This window comes from Erinaceus europaeus, chromosome 1, assembly GCF_950295315.1.
Source record: "Erinaceus europaeus chromosome 1, mEriEur2.1, whole genome shotgun sequence".
Taxonomy (NCBI): Eukaryota; Metazoa; Chordata; class Mammalia; order Eulipotyphla; family Erinaceidae; genus Erinaceus; species Erinaceus europaeus.
The window spans coordinates 158,361,256-158,384,024 of record NC_080162.1 but is presented as its reverse complement, the minus strand read 5'-3'; the positions used below and the strand labels follow the sequence as shown (position 1 = coordinate 158,384,024).

The following is a 22,769-nucleotide window of genomic DNA, read 5'->3' as shown; positions in this document are numbered from 1 at the left end:
ACTAGGCAAAGAGAGAGACAGGCTGGGAGTATGAATCGACCTGCCAACACCCATGTTAAGCGGGGAAGCAATTACAGAAGCCAGACCTTCTACCTTCTGCATCCCATAATGACCCTGGGTCCATACTCCCAGAGGGTTAAAGAATAGGGAAGCTATCAAAGGAGGGGATGGGATACAGAGTTCTGGTGGTGGGAGTTGTGTGGAGTTGTACCTCTCTTATCCTATGGTTTTGTCAGTGTTTCTTTTTTACAAATAAAAATTAAAGAGAAAAAGAGAGAGAGAGAGTTTTCTACCCTGTCTCTCTTCATTGCCCTAAGAATCATTCTGGAGTGAAAAGAAAGAACTTACTAGTGCACTTTGAATGATTTAAGCCAGAACCTGAAAGCTACAAAGCTCAGCAAAAATCTTTTGCCTCACTGTGGTGTGTAAATAACAAAGCTAGTGAAAAAAATCCATCTGCAGGCTGGGTGGTGTTGCACCTGGTTGAAGGCACATGGTACTTTGCTCAAAAACCTTTATTCAAGTTCCTTGTTCCCACCTGCAGGGAGGGAAGTTTTGCAAGCAGTGAAGTAGTACTGCAGGTGTCTTTCTGTCTCTCTCCCTCTTTATCCCTTGCCTTGATCTCTGTCCCTACCCAATAAAAAAAATAATTTTAAGAAATCCATCTGAAGTTTGAATACATTAGGACTTGCCAATCGGAACTGAACTATGAGGAACATCACTATATATTTTGAGACCAAAGTCCAAATTAAAGTATTGTGTGTAATCATTTGAATATAATTAATGTGGAACCTATCACAAGACTAATAGGAAATTTCAAGCTAATACAAAGCATAATTAGGTGACATCAATGACTTTTTCCCAAATAGTCCCTAAAGGGGCTTTTCAAAAGTGACATTGTTAACTGTTTGAGGTTTCTTAGAATGTTGAGTACTGTAAGAGAAGTGATCTACTTTTTCTTACTGAAATTTTAATTGTTAAAATTTAGAAACATGTATGAAAAATTAATGAGACAAAACAGAAAAAATGAAAAAAATTAAAGTAAAAATCAGTGAGGGGCTAAGGAGATAGCGTAATGGTTATGCATAAGACTGAGGCTCAGAGATCTCAGGTTCATTCCCCAGCACCACAAAAAGCCAGACTTGAGCCTTGCTCTGGTCACACTGCCACTGCATTTTTCCCTGTATCTCTCACTCATTAAAAGATAAATAAACTATTAAATAAATAATGAAGCAACACTATCCCATTAGCTTTAAAAAATCAATGAAAATACATTTTAATAATCATATTTAAAGTGTCTTGTAGAAACATTATATCAGCTATAATACTACTGATACATGTATAATATATAGAAAAATTACAGCATACCATTCCAGTGACAGAACCATTATCAAGAGCAAGAGAAAGGTGCCTCATTTCATGACTTTGTAGAATACATATATTTCCTTTGTTGAAAACAACATCAAAGAGACCTGGAAAACATTTTAAATTATGAAAATACTTCATGCTTGTAAGTTATTTTTCCTTATTCAGTTATACATTAAAACATCCAAATAGTACTTTTTTAATTTTATTGGATAAGACAGAGAGAAATTGAGAGGGGAGGAGAATATAGAGAGAGGGAAAGAAAGATAGACACCTGAAGATCTGCTTCACCATTTGTGAAGTGACTTCCCTGCAGGTGGGAAGCCAGGAGCTCGAACCCATACTCTTGAGTGGGTCTGTGCGCCTTGTACTATGTGTACTTTACCCAGTGAGCCACCACCACCAACCCAAATAGTACATTTTAAGATATATTACAGCTAAATATTGTCTTTTTTTTTTGTTCCACCCTATACCCACCACAAAATTCTGTGTCCCACCCCTCCATATTTTTGGGTTTTTTTCTTTATTGGGGGGGGGGGAATTAATGGTTTACAGTCAACAGTAAAATACAGTAGTTTGTATATGTGTAACATTTCTCAGTTTTCCACATAATAAATCAACCCCCTCTAGGTCCTCTTCTATCATCATGTTCCAGGACCTGAACCCTAGCCCCCAGAATCTTTTATTTTGGTGCAATACAACAAACCCAGCCCAAGTTCTTCTTTGTGTTTTCTTATTTTTCAGCTTCTATTTTTTTACCACTAGTGACTTAATACTGATAGACAAGCCTATGGGATAAGAGAGGCACAATTCACACAACTCCCATTACCAGCGTGCCATATCCCATCTCCTCCACTGGAAGGCAGACTGGGAATATGGATCGACCAGTCAACGCCCATGTTCAGCGGGAAAGCAATTACAGAAGTCAGACCTTCCACCTTCTGCAACCCACAATGACCCTGGGTCCATGCTCCCAGAGGGATAGAGAATGGGAAAGCTATCAGGGGAGGGGATGGGATATGGAGATTGGGTGGTGGGAATTGTGTGGAGCTGTACCCCTCCTACCCTATGGTTTTAATTTATTCTTTCTTAAATAAAAAATAAATTTAAAAAAAATGGTGATTTCACTTCCTTCACCTCATCTTGGATAGAGCTTGAAGGAATCATGTTAAATGAAATAAGTCAGAAAGAGAAGGATGAATATGGGATGATCCCACTCACAGACAGATTTGAAAAATACTATTGTGACGCCAACCTGCCTGTCCTACACTTATGACCTCACCATGTGTCCTGGATCCCCACCTCTCCTGATTCCTACCACACTAGGAAAAGGTAGAGACAGACTGGGGGTTTGGATCAACCTGTCAAGGTCTATGTCCAGCAGAGAAGCAGTTACAGAAGCCAAACCTCAAATTTCTGCACCCCATAGAGATCTTTGGTCAGTAATCCCAGAGGATAAATATGTGTCTTTAATAAAAAGATTAAGTTAAAGCGGCCTTTGATTATTTACATGTGGTTTGGCTAATTGTTGTAATTTTCAAAGAAAAATTATAATTACCTTCTATATCTTAGTAAGCTTATGAGACAACCCCCTAAAATAACACCAGATGGAACTATTTGCAGGAAGACAAATTTCCCTTGTACAAAATTGTATTATCTATTTATAAATCTCAGTGCTTTAGGATAAAATAAAAGAACAAATTATAAAAATAAGTGCATGTTATTTGCATATTAACAGCTGATTTTGACAACCATGAAGGCTATCATCATATTTGTTTTTAGTTTTCAGAATACTTTTACATACATTTTAATCACAAAATACAGTCTTGAGGACATGTATTGTTTTCTACCCTGTATACTATGTATCAATACAAGCACTTATAAATGTGCCTAGAACATAGTAGGCACTCAATAAATATTTTATATAATTTTGTTCGTTAAATTTCCTACACCACTATTCTGCAAATGAAGAAAACTGGAACTCAGAGAAGTAAGGAACTTTTCCAATATCCCTGCTGAGTTACAAATTGATAAAAGAATTCAGAACTTATCTTATTCCAGTACTCTTTGTATTACCTGATGGATGCACTCCTTAACCTGAGACCACCATCACCCAGTGCAGGAAGGTCAAGCAATAACGGAAAGGTTACCACCATCATCCCAAACCCATGACTAGCCTGATCGCAATAGAATTCCCCCAACCCAAGAATACAGAGTTTTTCCTGATAAACAGAATATTCACCACAGAAGAGATGTAAAAGGCCAACAGGCATATGAGAAAATGCTCCAAGTCCATGATGCCAACCAGACTTCCCTGGACAGACAACCCCACCAATGTGTCCAGAAGCTCTGATTCCCCAAAACCCTGCCCAATACAGAAAGAGAGAGGCAGGCTGGGAATATGGATCGACCTGCCAACACCCATGTTCAGCGGGGAAGCAATTACAGAAACCAGACCTTCTACCTTCTGCACCCCATACTGACCCTGGGTTCATACTTCCACTGGTTAAAGAATAGGAAAGCTATCAGGGGAGAGGATGGGATACAGAATCCTGGTGGTGGGAATTGTATGGAGTTGTAACCCTCTTATCCTCTGGTATTGTCAGTGTTTCCTTTTTATAAAAAAAAAAAAAAAGGAAAAAAAAAGAAGACAGACAAAAAAAATGTTCCAAGTCATTGACTGTCAGAGAAATGAAAATAAAGACAACAATGAGATACCACTTCATTCCTGTGAGAATGGCATACATCAGCAACAGCAAATGCTGGCAAGATTGTGGGGACAAAGGAACCCTCCTGCACTGCCGGTGAGAATGTCAATTGGTCCTACTCCTGTGGAGAGCAGTCTGGAGAATTCTCAGAAGGCTAGAAATGGACCTACCCTATGATCCTGCAATTCCTCTCGTGGGGATATATCCTAAGGAACCCAACACATGCATCTAAAAAGATCTGTATACACATATGTTCTTAGCAGCACAATTTGTAATAGCTGAAACTTGGAAGCAACCCAGGTGTCCAACAACAGATGAGTGGCTGAGCAAGTTGTGGTATATATACACAATGGAATACTACTCAGCTGTAAAAAATGGTGACTTCACCGTTTTCAGCCGATCTTGGATGGACCTTGAAAAAATCATGTTGAGTGAAATAAGTCAGAAACAGAAGGATGAATATGGGATGATCTCACTCATATGCAGAAGTTGAAAACAGTATCAGAAGAGAAAACACTAAGCAGAACCTGGACTGGAGTGGGTTTATTGCACCAAAGTAAAAGACTCTGGTGTTGGGGTGGGGAGAGTTCAGTTCCTGGACAGGATAACAGAGGACCAAGTGGGGGTTGTAGTGTTATCTGGAAAAAGGAGAAATGTTATGCATGTACAAACTATTGTATATACTGTTGACTGTAAAACATTAATCCCCCAATAAAGAAGTAATAAAGAAGAAGATGAACACTATAAACTAAAAGTAAACACTCATAAAAAAAATGCTAGACTGGTACCTCCAACACATAATAGAGGTGATTTTAGCAGTTTCTTTAATAAAAAATGTACAGAGAAATTGTATTCATAGATGCAGCAGGATGATTTTGCTTATTGAAAATTTAAATTTCAGGAAGATTTTGAGCTTATAATAAATTACCATTATTAGTTTTTCTCCTCCATTAATTCTTATGGTCATGGATTCATAACATGTTCTTAGGCAACAAAACTATTTTTTTGTCTAGCTTTTCCTCTTTACCCTACTATGACACCTACTACAAACAAGCATTTATTAGACAACATTTGTCTTCTTCATAGATTATGAATCCCTGGCACTCAGGAAAGTGTCTTAGTTATTTCTGCAGTTGTCAAGTTACTTAACACAGTGTGTCAAAGAGAATTCCACTTTAGTAAAGTAAAATCACACCAATTTAATTCTTTCAATGACCATATGTTTGAAAGATACATATTCTTGTTTTTTCATGAACAGTTAATGTAAGTTACATGCATTTTTTTCAGTTATATAATACAAAACATAAGTTTGGCTCACAGTGTGCCATTCTGCAAACTTATATTGAATGTCCAAATTAAAAACTAGCACCTATTAATAATCTGTATTAATATAGATAATGAAGTATTTGAATGATGTGATTGTGGTGAAAAACCATAGTAAAAATAAGAATTTACAACTCTAAATTAAACTGGTCCTAGAAAAATGCCTTTATCCAGATCCCAAGCCTGCCACAGCACCACATGCTTTACCCACAGATTTTACCATATTTGTCTGCTTTCTCTCCTCTTGCATCAACCATGCCATCTGGATGCAGACGGACAAACCCTCCAGTAAGCCTGTTGTAGAACTGAAGAGTATTTCCTTTCATAAACTTCCAGCTTTCTGCAGCCCACTAAGTAGAAAAGCAAAACAAAGACAAACAAACAAAAAAAATATACCACTATGTATTTAAAAGATAAAAAGAAGAGTCACTTAAAAAACTCCCCTTACTAATCTTTATTTGTTTTAACAAATCAAGAAGCAATTCGATTCGAATGTTGCTTGTGCTAAAAATATTTTCTAGGCCAAAAGTAAAATCTTACTGTTTCTCTTCTATACAGCTCTAGTTTCTGCCCTAAGAATATAAAGAAAAGAAAACACCATTAATTTTATCAGTGGCATGTTTTTCCCTAGTCACCATAAAACAGTTTTTAAAGAAATGTGTTTACATGATACTCACTTGCAAAGATAATACTGTTATCCCTGGCATACAGTTCTCTGACAATTTTACCATCATCTTCCCCTTGATCTAGCCATCTGTGGGGAGGAGGGAAACTATGTCAAGTCTATTCTGAATTTATATCAATCACTGACAATATCTAGCCAAAATAAAACAAAGGATAACCGGATTTAGAAAAAGCCGTAGATATCTACCATAGAAATAGAAAATGGAGAGATTAGAAAAACAATGATATCATATAAAAGTCACAAGCAACATTTTTGTACCTTTGTTATTTTTATGTATAGCTTGAAACCTGGCTCAAAGGGAATAAGTTTTCTAGGCTGTTAGAGATTTGTACCAATAGGAATTATAATAGCATAATAAATATATTTCTAATAGAAGAAGTAGCCCTTAAAATAACGTCTATAAAACACACCCAATAAAGCATCAGTGACCTGGAATAACTAAATAAAAAATATATTTACCTGAAGCTGACTAATATGAAATGAATTTGTTCAGTATAAAAGTCCACCTACATCCCACTCCTAAGAACTTTAATGGGGGATGTGGTGACTTGCATGCACCAAGTGTGAGTATGAAAATATTTCTAGCCTAGCCTCTAACAGTTCCCTCTCTCCACCATCACTGGTCACTTCCATCAGAACAACATCATAAGCCCTCTTGTGGGCCTCTCCACAACTTTACCCTCACTATAAAAGCAGCAATGGTATGGACTTCCCCACTCTTCGAAGGAAGGCTAGGTTATCCTACTCTGCGACTCAAGAAAGATTAGTTCTGAAATGAGTGAAGCCTAGAATGTTCCTAGCTGTGACCATGGACTGTGAGCTCAGACAGGGACTCAAAGGTTGTACAGGATCCTATGCTAAACTGGAATATATATATGGACCCTGGGTCAGACTGATGTGGTAAACAGTTAATTGCATTTACATATTTTCTTCAAGTCTGAGAACTACTCTCTGTCCTGATCCAGCTTTCTAGTTCTATTATCACCTCTGACACCATCTTCCCAGACAGTATTTTTAGTCCACCTGCATGTTAGCTATTAAACTCAGGGGGAAAAAAAAAAAGCAGTCATGGGCCCTTTAAAACATATCTAAAATAGACTTCCTAGCTTCTTTCTCATCTGCTCTATTCTTACTTATTTTGTTCCTGCTTACTAAATATTTTATATCTTACTGTCTTTCGGTTACCAGGTTGCAGACTCTACCATGATTCCATCGTCACTTCCCTGGGCAGACAACCTCACCAAAGTGTCCCAAAGTCTCACCTCTCCAGAGGCCTATCCCACTAAGGAAAGACAGAAACAGGCTGTAGGTATGGATTGACATACCAACGCCCAATTCCAGCAGAGAAGCTATTACAGAAGCCAGAACTCCCACCTTCTGCACCCCAAAAAGAATGTTGATCCGTAGTCCCAAAGGGGAAGAAATATTAGGGGAAAATAATTAGAGGGCTCTGAACTCCAACTCCAGATCCAGGAAGAGAAGTCAAAAAAGGAAGGAAATTCAGAAGTAGCAATAGGTGTAGATGTGACTTAGAAAGGAAGGGGGGGTGGGCGGTAGCTCAGAGGGCTAAGTGCACTTGGCATAAAGCACAGACCTGCAGGGGAGTAGCTCCACAGGCGGTGAAGCAGGTCTGCAGGTGTCTGTGTTTCTCTCCCTTTCTCTGTCTTTCCCTCCTCTCTCCATTTCTCTCTGTCCTATCCAACAACAATGACATCAAGAACAACAACAATAACTACAACAATAAAACAAGGGCAACAAAAGGGAAAATAAATAAATAAAATATTTTAAAAATGAAAGTTACAACCAGTGTTCATCAGGTGACATTTAAAAACAAAAAAAGAAAGAGAAGGCAGAACCATGGGGGGGGGGAAAGGCAGATAGATGATAGGTAGGTGACAAGCAGATAGACAGATATTGAAATAATAGTCAACCCATGTATGTGAACTTGGGAGAACCACTGCAGTTTCCAATAGAGGGAATGGTGGTGAAATCTATGGAATTAGACCTGTCACCAGCTGAGAGTATAGATCAACCTGCCAACGCCCATGTCCAGCACAGAAGAAATTACAGAAGCCAGAACTCCTGCCTTCCGCACCTCAAAAATCATTTTGATCCATATCCCCAGTGGGGGAGAAGCGATAGGAAGAGGGATCTGAACTCCAAATTCTATCAGGACCCAGAGAGAGAAGAGGAAAAAGAGAGGGATATTTGGATGTAGCAACAGGGTTATGTGTAGGTTGGAAAGAAAGAGAAGACGAGCCTTTAAAAATAGTGGGGCCACAAAAACCGGCAATTATATACAAATATAGACAGATAGTTATAGAAATAATAGTTACCCATATCTGCAGCCTTAGGAAAACTGTAGCTTACAATAGATGAATTCCAAATGGTATGGAATTTTACCCCTGATGACAAATAATTTTGTAAATCAATATTAAATCACTAATAAATAAAAAATAAAAAAGGATTATACCTGTTACCTCATAATTTGTAAATCGATATTAAATCACTAATAAAAAAGCAAATACTCCTAAAATATGAGTTATGTAAAAAATGTTAAGTCACCTAACTGAAAAAAAGTTAAGTAAATAGATATTTTTTAAAAATAAATACTTACAAACCTGTGACAGAAAAAAGAATATTCATGGTTTGTTGTGGGATCCTTGACTACAACATCATCAAGAAACCAGCCATTTCCTAAACATAAGATAAAGAAGAAAAATGTGGCATGAATATGTATAATCAAGATGTCATATAAATTGCTTTGAAAAAGAGGTCCAACACCTATCATAGGAGAAGAAAAATTATACCCATGTGTCAACAACTGTACTGTAAACTATTATCATCCCCAATAAAATGATTTGAAAAAAAATTCACTATAAAAATTTAAAGAAAGAGATCTTAGCTTCCAAATGTATGTATGGACATTGTAAACCCTTAATAGTTCACATAAAGCAAGACATAGGAGAAATAAACTAAAAGTGGCATTTAAAGATATTTTCTTTTCTTTTCTTATGGCCTCCAGGGTTATTGCTGGGGATTGGTGCACTACAAATCCACTGCTCCTGGAAGCCATTTTCCCCTTTTGTTGCCCTTGTTGTTTATTGTTGTTATTACTAATATTGTTGCTATTGCTGCTGTTGTTGGATAGGACAGAAAGAAAGGAAGAGAGGAGGGAAAGACAGAGAGGGGGAGAGAAAGACACCTTCAGACCTTCTTCACCGCCTGTGAAGCGACTCTCCTGCAGGTGGGGAGCCTGGGGCTCAAACCGGGATCCTTACATCGGTCCTTGCGCTTCACGCCACGTGCGTTTAACGTGTTACGCTACCGCCCGGCCCCCTAAAGATATTTTCTATACATATAACAAAACTATAACATATTTCAGGGCTTTATGTTTTGTAATGCATACTTGAATATAGTTTTCCAAACAGTTGAAAATAGAAAAATTCTGTAATTGCTTTTGATTCCATAAAACGTATTTATAATCCTGGACTTAAGATCTTCCAAGTAGTATAAATCTGATGAGTTAGAAACACACTTTCTATTTGTAAAATATGCATACAGAAATAAACTTAAATTTGGAATATGTATGTATAATTTGGACTATATATATGCTAGAAAATGAAGTCACTCGCCATCCAACTACACAAACTGAGCTACTATACATGATGATAGTAATCACTTCTTGAGTATTTAATTTTACATTAGGTTGCAAATTGGAGGTACTTAAAACACAAGTCACTTTTATTTAGATAAAACATTTTTAACTAATCATAGTGGTTTCTTCTATAGTTCACCAGGTTGGGTATGTGCCTTGCTAAGAGTGCTGTCTAGACACCCAGGTTCAAGAACTGGCACCACAAGGGAGGTCCATGTCAACAGGGGAAATTTGAGTACTGTGGTGAATCAACTTCTCTGTATCCTAATTCCCTCACTGTCTCTCTCTCTCTCTGCTCCCCTTCCTCCCTGATTGAAAACGTAGCCTGGAAATGGTAAAATTAGAATGCTTGAAGACTTGACTTCACAAGAAGGAAAAAGTTCAAAATGTATTGAGCTGATGAGTTACCAACAAGACTATGTAATGGAATGGTAAATGCACAAAAAGGATTTTCACTGCCTGGTCTCTGCTTAGTCTTCAACTTTATCCCTAATCATATGGTTCTATCACTGAGTTATGCTAAACTTCGCATACTTCCCTAGTACAGTGACCAGTAAATTTCAGCATGCATGAGAACCACAAAGGAGGGATTATAGAAACACACAATTGAAGCGCTGAGAAATGATATACCCAGTAGAGCACACACATTACCATGCACAAAGACCTGAGTTCAAACCCTCTGTCCCTACCTGCTGGGAAGGAAACTTCAAAAACAGTGAGTGAACCAGTGCTTCAGGTATTTGCCTCTCTCTCCCTGTCTCTCTCACCATTTCCTCTCTATTTCTCTCTGTCTCTATCAAATATAAGAAGAAAAAAATGATGGGGGATGGCTACTGAGAGTGGTGGATTCATTATGCAAGCACTGAGCACCAGCAATTTAAAAAAATATTTAAAAAATATTTTTAAATATTTATTTATTTATTCCCTTTTGTTGCCCTCATTGTTTTATTGCTGTAATTATTATTGTTGTTGTTCTTGATGTCATTGTTGTTGGATAGGACAGAGAGAAATGGAAAGAGGAGGGGAAGACAAAGAGAGAAAGACACCGGCAGACCTGCTTCACCGCCTGTGAAGCGACTCCCATGCAGATGGGGAGCTGGGGGCTCGAACCAGGATCCCTATGCCGGTCCTTGTGCTTTGCGCCACGTGCACTTAACCCGCTGTGCTACCGCCCAACTCCCCAAAAAAATTTTTTTATAAATAAAAAGCATATGGAAAATAAAAAGATATTGCTTAAGCTCACATCAAGTTTATGAGTTGGTAGATCTGACATAATCAACCCAAGTTGATTTACTCCTAGTTTTCTCAGGGATTTCTCAGTATGCCATGTTTTTAGTGCTATGCCTAGTCAATACCAGATAGGCTGAACGGTTGGTCATCCAAGAACAGATCTGAAGGATTGAATTTTTTTTTTCCTTTTGTTGCCCTTGTTTTTTATTGTTGTTGTAGTTATTATTGTTGTTGTTCTTATTGATGTCGTCGATGTTAGGACAAAGAGAAATGGAGAGAGGAGGGGAAGACAGAGAGGGGGAGAGAAAGACACTTCACCGCCTGTGAAGCGACTCCCCTACAGGTGGGGAGTCAGGGGCTCAAACTGGGATTCTTATTCCGGTCCTTGCGCTTCATGCCACTGTGCGCTTAACCCACTATGCTACTCCCCTGAAGGACTGAATTTTTAACATCTCAGGTCTTGATTATATAGAGCCACACTTTAAAAATCAGTCATGGGGGTCATGCGGTAGCGCACCAGGTTAAGCACACGTGGCTCTAAGCGCAAGGAAAGGTGTAAAGATCCCAGTTTCAGCCCCTGGATCCCCATCTGCAGGGAAGTTGCTTCACAGGCAGTGAAGCAGGTCTGCAGGTGTCTATCTTTCTTTCCCCCTCTGTCTTACCTCCTCCTTTCTCTATTTCTCTCTGTCCTATCCAACAACGACGGCATCACACTGAAAGAAGCTTTGGTGCTATGGTGTCTCTCTCTCTCTTTCATGTGAAAATGTACTGGTAAATCAATTTAAAAGAAAGACTTACAATTCATTGGTTGATAAATATGAAACATAAAAAATAAATTTATAGTATGTTGACAGATAAAGGTTGAGCATAAAGAAATTATCATGCATGTGGAAGAGGAGTGACTGGACACTTACTAAAATGAAATGTTGATTTACTCATTCAAAAAATACTGGATAACCATGAAAGATTAAGTATGGACAATGGTCACAGTGTATATGACAACAGAAATCTGATCACCGTCTCTGTGGTAACCAGCCAAACCATATCCTTCCAGCAACTAGACATGAAATCAAAAACAAAAAGACTTGCTCATGCTTTTGTCAGACATCTATTTTTCTCCTCCCATCCCTTCCAACTCAGCGCCAATCAAAGAAAGTCAAATATGCTTCCCAATTCAACCACCTTAGATGTCTGTTTCTATTTGGCCCAATTTTAGCTTCCATGTCAGCAGTCACAACTAGAACATACCTGAAGACCTACCTTTGCCTTACTGTAAAGTTGGTTTTTTTTACCCCTTTGCCCATCTTTGAGTTTCTATCAAACAAGTGATGTTAGTTGACTAACTCCCATGCAAGTTATAAATTGCCAATGTCTGTCCCAAAAAAGTGTTGTTTTAAAACAAAATACTTACAAGGAGCTTATATTACTCAAAACAGTATTCACCACTAAATATATATATCTTTATTGGTGGGTTTAATATTTACAGTAAATATAGTTGTTGGTAAATGTGTAACATTCTCAGTTTTCTGCAAAACACTCTCACCAGTAGCCTAGGTCCTCCTCCACTATAATGAACCTCCCAGCACTTCCCCCCCTCCCGCACTCAGTCTTTTAGTGCAGTACAACAAACCCAATCCAAGTTCTACATTGTTTTCCCTTTCTGTTCTTATTTATCAGTTTCCATCCACTATTTTATATTCATTTGCACTTAAAATATACAAAGGAAGTGTTAAAACCAGGTTTTATTATAGTCCCTGCCCCCAAAAATTAAGTAATCTTTATTTACACATTTTTCAGTCTTTTTTCTTTGTCTTTTTATAGTATTCCCAGATGTAATTGCACCTGGGTCTTCATGTGTAAAAGTCTTGATGTGGTGGAGTTAACACTACATGCCATTCTACTGTGTCCTTCTCTGCTTACACTAAAACACATTTCTCAGTCTCCCTTGAAGTGAAATAGTTATACGACTTAGTTCTTGCCAAACATATGTGAACAAAAGTAATATAATTACTTGCAGCCCTCGCCCTTAAAAATATTATCACAATACTCTGGTTATCCCTGAAAAACCAAGAACAGACCTACACAGGAAAGAGTCTGCTCCTGACTCCCTACTTAAAAAATATTATAGGTGACACTGGCAAGGGTGGGGGATCTTTCTGATTTGCATCAGACTATTGTATGAAAACAAATAAACTAATGCTATGTAGAGCTTTCAGATTTAGAGGTAGCTTCTTACCTCTAAATACTAGTGAGTATATATTACTATATATCAAGAAATATTTATTTAATTTGCCATTTGACATGAGTTTTTTCTATTCTGTGACAATATGGTTTTTAAAGTTGTATAGCCATTCTAGGTATGTCTATATCATATATGACACATCTCCACTAAGGGAATTTGCTAGTATATATAATAAAGTTCCAATTTTGAGTATACTGTTCATTTACATTTTCAATATTTTTAACAGCCTTCTAGGAATGGAATTAATGGATCAAATAAGAATATGTAGTAACACTAATCTGGAGCTACTGCTTTATTTGTCTTTATTTATCTCCACACCCACTGGCTTTGGTCTTGGCCAGTTGACTTGGTTTTGTCAGTGGGATATGACTAGAAATTACCCTTAGAAAAGATAGTAAAAACAAATGTTGGAGAGGTTGAGGGAGTAAAGGAACCTCATACACTGTTCGTGGGAATGTAAATTGGTCCAACCCCTGTGGAGAGCAGTCTAGAGAACTCTCAGAAGGCTAGAAATGGACCTCCCCTATGACCCTGTAATTCGTCTTCTGGGAATATACCCAAAGGAACAAAACACAACTATTCAAAGACATATTTTTGTACCTATGTTCATAACAGCACAATTTGTATTAGTTCAAATGTGAAAACAACTTAGATGTCCAACAACAAGTGAATGGCTAAATTATGGTATATATACACAATAAAATACTACTCAGTTATTAAGAATTATGAAGTCACCTTCTTCGCCTCATCTTAGATAAAGCTTGAAAGAATCATGTTAGGGAGTCCAGCGGTAGCGCAGCGGGTTAAGCGCACATGGTGCAAAGTGCAAGGACCGGCATAAGGATCCTGGTTCGAGCCCCCGGCTCCCCACCTGCAGGGGAGTTGCTCCACAGGCGGTGAAGCAGGGTGCAGGTTTCTATCTTTCTCTCCCCTTCTCTGTCTTCCCCTCCTCTCTCCATTTCTCTATGTCCCATCTAATAGCGATGACATCAATAACAACAATAATAACTACAACAACAATAAAAAGACAACAAGGGCAACAAAAGTGAAAATAAATAAATAATTTTTTTAATTTTAAAAAAGAATAATGTTAAGTGAGATAATCCAAATAAAGAAGAAGGAATATAGAATAATCTCACTCATAGGCAGAACTTAACAAATAACAAAAAGTGGAAACATAAAGTAAAACTTGGACTGATTTGATGTATTGCACCAAAGCAAAGGACTCTGGGGAGGAAGGAAGATAGGGAGAGGGGTGAGTGGAGTGGGGGTCTTTCCAGTCCTGGTACATGATAATGGACCTAATTTGTGGGTGAGAATATTTTGCAGATAGCTATCTTACTGAGAAGAGAAATCAGATATTGTATCCATGTGCTAGCAACTGTACTTACTATACTCCATTAACCCCACAGTAAAAATTTTTTTTAAAAATCTTGAAATATAAATAAATCAGTGGAATCAGACTTAAATATCAACCTACAGACTATTGTTACCTGAACCAATTCCATCATGGCCTATGATAATTTTGCGTAATTTCCCAAGGTGCACAGCTTCCAGGGAGAAGGTGTCAGTCTGTAAGAAATCAAGAAACGGTTACTAGTTCTAAACTATGAGTCTGATTTCTGATAAACGTAAAAATTACATAATGTGAAAACTGACTGTGAAAAAAATTGAGTTCATGAAGAAAATACATGAAAAGGTATAAATCGGGGGGGGGGGGTTCCCAGAAGATGGCAGACTGAGAAGCTGCTAGTGGCTTGAGCTCTGACCACATCTTCTGGAAACGGTAGGGTTTTCTACCTTTAGTAGGCCAGTCAATAAGGGGTCCTAGTGGTGACACCAAGGAGGTGACTATAACTTAATTTGGGTTAAGAAATAGAGTAGAGGCTCGAGGTAAGATGGCGACGGCCTGAGAAGTCGCTTAACAGCGAGTGCTCTGATAGCATCGCCGGCAAAGGTAGGATTTTCTGCCTTTAGCAGGCCAGTCAATAAGGGGGAGGGCACCAAAGAAGTTATTACAGTTTAATTTGGGTTAACAATTAGAGCAAAGGTGACACGGACTAGCGGGGCTCCAGAATTCCCAGGCGGCGCCAGGCAAGGCAAGTGCGCCGGGCATTGTCCTCCGCCCGCCCGGGAAGGCGGCTCCTCCGCCGGTTGCAGAGCGCGGCGGGCAGAGGACCCGGAGAGAGCACTTTAGCTCGGGGGCTGCCTCTTGGGAGTTGCCAGGGTCCACCGCGACCCTGAGGGTGGATCCAAAGACTTCTTGAGTATAGCTCTCATTGGATCAAAGGACTTGGAGCTAGTGTTCATTTTTGAGAAATCCTTTAAAAAAGTCTGGAGGGCGGGGTTTCCCGGAAGATGGCGCCCGGAGAAGCAGAAGCGGTTAGCCTTTGAGCTCCGGACACATCTCGTGTAAACAATAGGATTTTCTGCCTTTAGCAGGCCATCCAATAAGGGGCCATAACGGTCATACCAAGGATGTTTCTATAACTTAATTTGGGTTAAGAATTAGAGTAGGGGAAAAAATTCTTTTTTCTTCCTTTTAATTTTCAAGCATACATCCTTCCCGCCGCCCCCCCTCCCCCCATAAGCAGTGCCTGGGACCAGCTACTAGCAGGATACCCCATACCACCAAACAGGGTTTTTTTTTTTTTTTTTTTTTTTTTTTTTCCTTTTTCCTTTTTTTTTTTTTTTTTTTTTTTTTAATTCACTGATACACATTTGGGAAGTTCCTCGCACTGCTCTTTAATTACAACTCTTCTTCCTATCTTCTCCCTTTTCTCTCTCTTATCTCTCTCAATCTCTCTCTTTTTTTTTCTTTTTCTTTTTTTTTTTTTTTTTTTTAATCTTGTCATACACTTCTTTCTTCTTTGCCTTTCTGAATTTCTGAATTACTTTGGGGAAGAAATCTGACCCAGAGTGGACTCTCTATGTGTGTATCTCTGCTCTAGTTCCCTTTACACTCTTGTTACCCTTAGAATATACACTGGATAGTAGATTTGCATAACTGTCTATTCTTGCTATCCTCTCTTCCTTTTCTCTTTCTTCACTGGGATTTGGTTACTATTTTTTCACGGACTGGAGAAATTGTTTGGCTAACTGGTAACGATTAAACTCCTTCAATACTTACTTCAGTTGCTACGGTTATTCCGGAGGTTGGTGAGTGCAATTGTCATAAAGGTATTTAGTACAGTGTTACTTGTGCTCAAAACACAACAACTGAGGAACAACAGAACATTAAAAAAAAAAAAAAAAGAGAGAAACACATAAATTAAAAAAAAAATGGGTAGATTAAAAACAAATAAAACTGCTACCCCAATGAATGAAGACAAGAGCCCAGAAGAAACCACAAATCAGTCAGAAGTAACCATAGATAAGAAAAGTATGCAAGCAATAATAAACTTATTAATCACAGAAATGAAAACAACATTGGAGGAAAGAAATGGCAGTATTAGGGAAACAACAGTTGAGACCCCCAAGGAAAATACTGATTATCTTGAGACAATTAGAGAACTGAAAGCTGAAATAGCTGTAATGAAGAAAGAAGCTGAGGCAAGGGAAAGCAGACTAACAGAAGCAGAAAACAGAATTAGTCAGACAGAGGATGAGTTAGAGAAAACTAAGAAAGAGGTGAAAGAGCTTAAAAAGAGATTGAGAGACACTGAAAACAACAACAGAGACATATGGGATGATCTCAAAAGAAGTAACATTCGTATAATTGGCCTGCCAGAGGAAGAAAGAGAGGAAGGGGAAGCAAACATCCTAGAGGAAATAATACAAGAAAATTTCCCAGACCTGAATAACAGAAAGGATATCAAGGTGCAAGAGGCCCAGAGAGTACCAAACAGAATCAACCCAGACCTGAAAACACCAAGACACATCATAGTCACAATGAGAAGAAGTAAGGATAAAGAAAGGATCCTAAAGGCTGCAAGAGAGAAACAAAAAGTCACATACAGGGGAAAACCCATAAGACTTTCTGCAGATTTTTCAACTCAAACTCTAAAAGCCAGAAGGGAGTGGCAAGATATCTATCGAGCCCTGAATGAAAAAGGGTTTCAACCAAGGATTATATATCCTGCTAGACTTTCATTCAAGCTAGATGGAGGGATCAAAACCTTCTTAGACAAACAACAGTTAAAGGAGGCAACTATCACCAAGCCGGCCCTGAAAGAGGTATTAAAAGACCTCTTATAAACAAGAACATCACTATAATACTTGTAATATATCAGAGCAAACAAATTGTTTCTTAGAACAATGGCACTACAATACATTAAATCCATAATATCAATAAATGTCAATGGCTTAAACTCACCCATCAAAAGGCACAGGGTGGGGGGATGGATCAGAAAACATAACCCAACCATATGCTGCTTGCAAGAATCACATCTGTCACAACAAGATAAACACAGACTTAAAGTGAAAGGATGGAAAACTATCATACAGGCTAACGGTCCACAAAAAAGGGCAGGAACAGCCATTCTCATCTCAGACACGATAGATTTTAAATTAAATAAAGTAATAAAAGATAGGCAAGGACATTACATAATGATAAGAGGATCAATCAGCCAAGAAGACTTAACAATTATTAACATCTATGCACCCAACGAGGGACCATCTAAATACATTAAACACCTATTGAAACAATTTCAAAAATACATCAATAGTAATACAATAATAGTGGGAGACTTCAATACCCCACTCTCACACTTAGACAGATCAACAAAGAAGAGAACCAATAAAGATATAAGAGAATTGAATGAAGAGATTGACAGACTAGACCTCTTGGACATTTTCAGACTCCTCCACCCCAAAAAACTGGAATACACCTTCTTTTCAAATCCACATAACACATACTCAAGGATAGACCACATGTTAGGCCACAAAGACAGCATCAATAAATTCAAGAGCATTGAAATCATCCCAAGTATCTTCTCAGACCACAGTGGAGTAAAACTAACTTTTAACAACAAACGGAAAATTATTAAAAGACATAGAATTTGGAAACTAAACAACACGCTCCTTAAGAACCACTGGGTCAGACACTCACTCAAACAGGAAATTCAAATGTTCCTGGAAACTAATGAAAATGAAGACACAACCTATCAAAATATTTGGGACACAGCTAAAGCAGTACTGAGAGGGAAACTTATAGCTATACAATCACATATTAAACACCAAGAAGAAGCCCAAATGAACGAACTTACTACACACCTCAAGGACTTAGAGGAAGAGGAACAAAGGAACCCTAAAGCAACCAGAAGGACAGAAATCACTAAAGTTAGAGCAGAAATAAACAACATCGAAAATAAAAGAACCATACAAAAGATCAATGAAGCCAAATGTTGGTTCTTTGAAAGATTAAACAAAATTGACAAACCCCTAGCCAGACTCACCAAACAAAAAAGAGAGAAGACTCAAATTAATAGAATTGTCAACGATACAGGAGATATCACAACTGACACCACAGAAATCCAGAGAATTCTGCGAAACTTCTATAAAGAACTATATGCCACCAAGCTAGAGAATCTGGAAGAAATGGAACAATTCCTAGAAACCTATGCACTTCCAAAACTGAACCAAGAAGAACTACAAAATCTAAATGCACCAATCACAGACAAAGAAATTGAAACCGTTATTAAGAATCTCCCCAACAACAAAAGTCCTGGACCTGATGGCTTCACAAACGAATTCTACAAAACTTTCAGGAAACAGTTAATACCCATACTTCTTAAGCTATTCCATAAGATTGAAGAAACAGGAATACTCCCTTCCACCTTTTATGAAGCCAACATCACCCTGATACCAAAAGCTGATAGGGACAGAACAAAAAAGGAAAACTACAGACCAATATCTCTGATGAACATAGATGCCAAAATATTAAACAAGATCTTGGCCAACCGGATACAGCAACACATCAAAAAGATTGTTCATCATGACCAAGTGGGATTCATTCCAGGAATGCAAGGCTGGTTCAACATCCGTAAATCAATCAATGTCATTCATCACATCAATAAAAGCAAAGCCAAAAACCACATGATTATCTCAATAGATGCAGAGAAAGCCTTTGACAAAATCCAACACCCATTCATGCTCAAAACTCTACAAAAAATGGGAATAGATGGGAAATTCCTCAAGATAGTGGAGTCTATATATAGCAAACCTACAGCCAACATCATACTCAATGGAGAGAAGCTGAAAGCATTCCCCCTCAGATCAGGGACTAGACAGGGCTGCCCACTGTCACCGTTACTCTTCAACATAGTATTGGAAGTTCTTGCCATAGCAATCAGGCAAGAGAAAGAAATCAAAGGGATACAGATTGGAAGGGAAGAAGTCAAGCTCTCACTATTTGCAGATGATATGATAGTATACATAGAAAGACCTAAAGAATCCAGTAGAAAATTACTGGAAGTTGTTAGGCAATATAGCAAGGTATCAGGCTACAAAATCAATGTACAAAAATCAGTGGCATTTCTTTATGCAAACACTAAATCTGAAGAAGAAGACATCCAGAAATCACTCCCATTCACTGTTTCAGCAAAATCAATCAAATACCTAGGAATAAAGTTGACCAAAGAAGTGAAAGACTTGTATGCTGAAAACTATGAGTCGCTACTCAAGGAGATAGAAACTGATACCAAGAAATGGAAAGATATCCCATGCTCATGGATTGGAAGAATAAATATCATCAAAATGAACATTCTCCCCAGAGCCATATACAAATTTAATGCAATACCCATCAAAGTTCCACCAAGCTTCTTTAAGAGAATAGAACAAACACTACAATCATTTATCTGGAACCTGAAAACACCTAGAATTGCCAAAACCATCTTGAGGAAAAGAAACAGAAATGGAGGCATCACACTCCCAGAGCTTAAACTATATTATAAAGCCATCATCAACAAAACAGCATGGTACTGGAACAAAAATAGGCACACAGACCAGTGGAACAGAATTGAAAGCCCAGAAGTAAATCCCAACACCTATGGGCATCTAATCTTTGATAAGGGGGCCCAAAGGATTAAATGGAAGAAGGAGGCTCTCTTCAATAAATGGTGCTGGGAAAACTGGGTTGAAACATGCAGAAGAATGAAATTGAACTACTTTATCTCACCAGAAACAAAAATCAACTCCAAATGGATCAAAGACCTAGATGTCAGACCAGAAACAATCAAATACTTAGAGGAAAACATTGGTAAAACACTTTCCCATCTACACCTCAAGGATATCTTCGATGAATCAAACCCAATTGCAAGGAAGACCAAAGCAGAAACAAACCAATGGGACTACATCAAATTGAAAAGCTTCTGCACATCCAAAGAAACTATTAAACAAACAGAGAGACCCCTCACAGAATGGGAGAAGATCTTTACATGCCAGACATCAGACAAGAAACTAATCACCAAAATATATAAAGAGCTCAGCAAACTTAGCCACAAAAAAGCAAATGACCCCATCCAAAAATGGGCAGAGGAAATGAACAAAACACTCACCACAGAGGAGATCCAAAAGGCTAACAAACATATGAAAAACTGCTCTAGGTCACTGATTGTCAGAGAAATGCAAATTAAGACAACACTAAGATACCACCTCACTCCTGTAAGAATGGCATACATCAAAAAGGACAGCAGCAACAAATGCTGGAGAGGATGTGGGGACAGAGGAACCCTTTTACATTGCTGGTGGGAATGTAAATTGGTACAGCCTCTGTGGAGAGCAGTCTGGAAAACCCTCAGAAGGCTAGACATGGACCTTCCATATGACCCAATAATTCCTCTCCTGGGGTTATACCCCAAGGACTCCATAACACCCAACCAAAAAGAGGTGTGTACTCCTATGTTCATAGCAGCACAATTCATAATAGCTAAAACCTGGAAGCAACCCAGGTGCCCAACAACAGATGAATGGCTGAGAAAGCTGTGGTATATATACACAATGGAATACTATGCAGCTATCAAGAACAATGAACTCACCTTCTCTGACCCATCTTGGACAGAGCTAGAAGGAATTATGTTAAGTGGACTAAGTCAGAAAGTTAAAGATGAGTATGGGATGATCCCACTCATCAACAGAAGCTGACTTAGAAGATTTGAAAGGGAAACTAAAAGCAGGACCTGATCAAATTGTAAGTAGGGCACCAAAGTAAAAACCCAGTGGTGAGGAGTAGACATGTAGCTTCCTGGGCCAGTGGGGGGTGGGAATGGGCGGGAGGGATGGGTCACGGTCCTTTGGTGATGGGAATGGTGTTTATGTACACTCCTAGCAAAATGTAGTCATATAAATCACTAGTTAATTAATATGAGAGGGGGAAATCAATTGTATGTCTCAAAGGTTCTCAAAAGACAAACTGAATCTTTTTAATAGATAGGCTACGTATTTGATATGCGGACTCTCTCAAAAGCCTAGACCAAGTAGATTAGAAGCTTCCAATAGCACAGCTATATACAAGATACTGGGTACTGTACAGCAAACCATAACAAAGGGACTTTTCAAAGTTAACCCAATTAACAAATAATGTGTGGGTAATATTAACTATTGATTGTCTTTTTGAACCCTAAGACAGCAGGAACCTCACATCTTCACTATAGAGCCCCTACTTCCCCCAGTCCTGGCACCCTTGGATAGGGCTCACTTTCCCGTATGCTTCTCCCATTCCATACCAAATAATATTGCATCCGCCGATCACAACCTAACCAAAGCAACGATTGCCATCTCAACATGCTTCACCTCAGAGTGTATCCAGAGACTTCACGTGTGGAGTGACAACCCTTCAGCTTCATTACTCGGGTGAGACCTTTCCTTTTATAGTACACTCTAATTTCATCTCAGGTAGTTCACTTTCTAACAAAGTCCCATAACCTAGACATATACCAGTTTCTGTGAGAGAGAGCGTATGTGCACACGTATCCATAAACTACTGCAAAATATATACCTGAAAGCAGCATTACACTAGAGTTTGCAGTGAGTACCTCCCCAACACTTCCTCTCCACTATTCCAATCTTGGGATCCATGTTTGCTCAACAAATTGATTGGCTTTGTATGTTAACTCTCTTTTCAATCACCAGGTTCCAGATGCCACCAGGATGCTGGCTAGGCTTCCCTGGATTGAAGACCCCACCAATGTGTCCTGGAGCTCAGCTTCCCCAGAGACACACCTGACTAGGGAAAGAGAGAGGCAGACTGGGAGTATGGACCGACCAGTCAACACCCATGTTCAGCAGGGAAGCAATTACAGAAGCCAGACCTTCTACCTTCTGCAACCCTCAACGACCCTGGGTCCATGCTCCCAGAGGGCTAGAGAATGGGAAGGCTATCATGGGAGAGGGTGGGTTATGGGCATTGGGTGGTGGGAATTGTGTGGAGTTGTACCCCTCCTACCTTATGCCTTTGTTCACTAATCCTTTCTTAAATTAAAAATTTAAATAAAAAAAAAAAAAAAAAAAAAAAAAAAAGAAATAGAGTAGAAAAAAAGGGGGAAAAACATTTTTTTCCATTTAATTATAAAGCACACCTCCTCCCCCTACCCACCCCCCGTATAACCAGTCCCTGGGGAC

At 38.6% G+C, this 22,769-nt stretch overlaps 1 protein-coding gene across 1 annotated transcript in view; it reads right to left on the bottom strand.

The window, feature by feature from the left end:
* The window catches only part of RP1 (RP1 axonemal microtubule associated), a 180,182-nt gene that overhangs the window by 92,390 nt on the left and 65,023 nt on the right, over positions 1-22,769 (bottom strand). The window contains exons 7-12 of the mRNA XM_060198887.1: positions 14,705-14,783; positions 8,703-8,778; positions 6,074-6,150; positions 5,937-5,968; positions 5,617-5,746; positions 1,369-1,472 (exon numbers count right to left, since the gene is read on the bottom strand). Of these exons, the coding sequence (XP_060054870.1) occupies positions 1,369-1,472; positions 5,617-5,746; positions 5,937-5,968; positions 6,074-6,150; positions 8,703-8,778; positions 14,705-14,783 (498 nt within the window). The remainder of the gene's footprint in view (positions 1-1,368; positions 1,473-5,616; positions 5,747-5,936; positions 5,969-6,073; positions 6,151-8,702; positions 8,779-14,704; positions 14,784-22,769) is intronic.